Source organism: Arvicanthis niloticus, chromosome 9 (assembly GCF_011762505.2).
Source record: "Arvicanthis niloticus isolate mArvNil1 chromosome 9, mArvNil1.pat.X, whole genome shotgun sequence".
In the NCBI taxonomy this organism is placed as follows: domain Eukaryota; kingdom Metazoa; phylum Chordata; class Mammalia; order Rodentia; family Muridae; genus Arvicanthis; species Arvicanthis niloticus.
Window position 1 is genome coordinate 29,704,732 of NC_047666.1, and position 1,730 is coordinate 29,706,461.

General features: G+C 41.2%; 1 protein-coding gene across 1 annotated transcript; it reads left to right on the forward strand.

Annotated features, from left to right (window-relative positions):
- Positions 1-562: 562 nt before the first annotated feature.
- LOC117715348 (vomeronasal type-1 receptor 53-like) lies at positions 563-1,462 on the forward strand. Its single transcript, XM_034512121.1, has one exon. The coding sequence runs from the start codon at positions 563-565 to the stop codon at positions 1,460-1,462; it is 900 nt and encodes a 299-aa protein (XP_034368012.1).
- Positions 1,463-1,730: the final 268 nt, after the last annotated feature.

Here is a 1,730-nt window from a genome sequence, read left to right on the forward strand (position 1 = left end):
GAGAGGGGGTGGGAGGAGAAAGAAAGAGAGAGAGAGAATATTTGGCCTGGACATAAGGAGCAGAATAAAGCAGTCACTGATATAAATGACCCTGTGCACTAGACCACATGAACACATAGTCCCCCAGGAGAACATATTTCTACTTTTGTGCAATCTTCTTCATTCCCATTCACCAGATAGGTAAAGCTGTTATGCGTTCAACCACCAAGTGAGATGCAGCTCTTGCCCCAGAACTAACAAACCCAGGTACCATCAGGGGAATTGCTCCTTAAAACTCATGGAAATGTTTAATGTACAAGAAAGTTTATATTCAGAAGTAACCCCACAATGGTGCACAAAATTCAGCCTTAGGTGGAAAGCATTAGTACACTGGGGACTTGGGGGGGATGGTTTTGAGGTGGTATGAGCTGGAGCTGAGTTCAGATAATGTAGAATTGGGATGAGGTGACATCTTGTTCCCAGCTAGGTGGTGTTTGGCATTTGTAAACAAGGCCGTGTTTTGTAAGGAAAAGTTTTCTCTTTTCTCCTCAGGTTGTTGCTATTTGCTTCCTACCCACATATAATGAATAAAGACAACTTACTCCACATTGATACCCACATGAAAATCACTGTGTTCTTTGAAGTGGGTGTTGGGATCTCAGCTAACAGTATCCTTTTTTTTGCTCACCTCTGTATGCTCCTTGGAGAGAACAGGCCTAAGCCCATTGATCTCTATATTTCTTTCTTGTCCCTAACCCAACTAATGCTGCTTATAACTATGGGCCTCATAGCTGTGGACATGTTTATGTCTGGGGGCAGATGGGATTCAACCATATGCCAATCCCTTATCTATTTGCACAGGCTTCTGAGAGGACTCTCCCCTTGTGCTACCTGTCTGCTCAATGTCCTTTGGACAATCACCCTTAGTCCTAGAAGCTCCTGTTTAACAGTGTTTAAACATAAATCTCCACATCATATCTCAGGTGTCTTTCTTTTCCTCTGTGTCCTCTATATGTCTTTTAGCAGTCACCCTTTCATATCGATTATTGCTACCCCCAATTTGACCTTAGATAATTTTATGTATGTTACTCAGTCCTGCTCACATCTACCTATGAGTTACTACAGAAAAAGCATATTTTTCATAGCTATAGCTATCAGGGAAGCTTTTCTTATCAGTCTCATAGCCCTGACCAGCGGGTACATGGTGGTTCTCCTATGGAGGCACAAGAAGCAAGCCCAGCATCTTCACAGCACCAGCTTTTCTTCAAAAGCATCCCCAGAGCAAAGGGCCAGCAGGACCATTCTGTTGCTCATGAGCCTCTTTGTGGTACTGTACATTTTGGAAAATGTTGTCTTCCACTCAAGAATGAAGTTCAAGTATGGCTCAACATTCTACTGTGTCCAAATTATTGTGTCCCATAGCTATGCCACAGTCAGCCCTTTCATGTTTATTTGCACTGAAAAGCGTACAATTAATTATTGAGGGTCAATGTGTGGCAGAATGTAAATATTTGATTGTTCAGTGGTGAGTATGGTCCCTTAATATAATCCAATATATTGTCAAATGAATCATGGCATAGTGGGAACATCCTGTGGCTTAAATTGACATGTAAAATTATCTTCTTTCTGTTAAATTTGTTTACTTTGTCTGTAGATGACAAGTATATTAAAAATTAAACTGCATGTTCTCTCAGGTATCATATGAGGTTTCTAACTTTCACTGATTTCAAAGGAGATCTGTGAGATGGCTC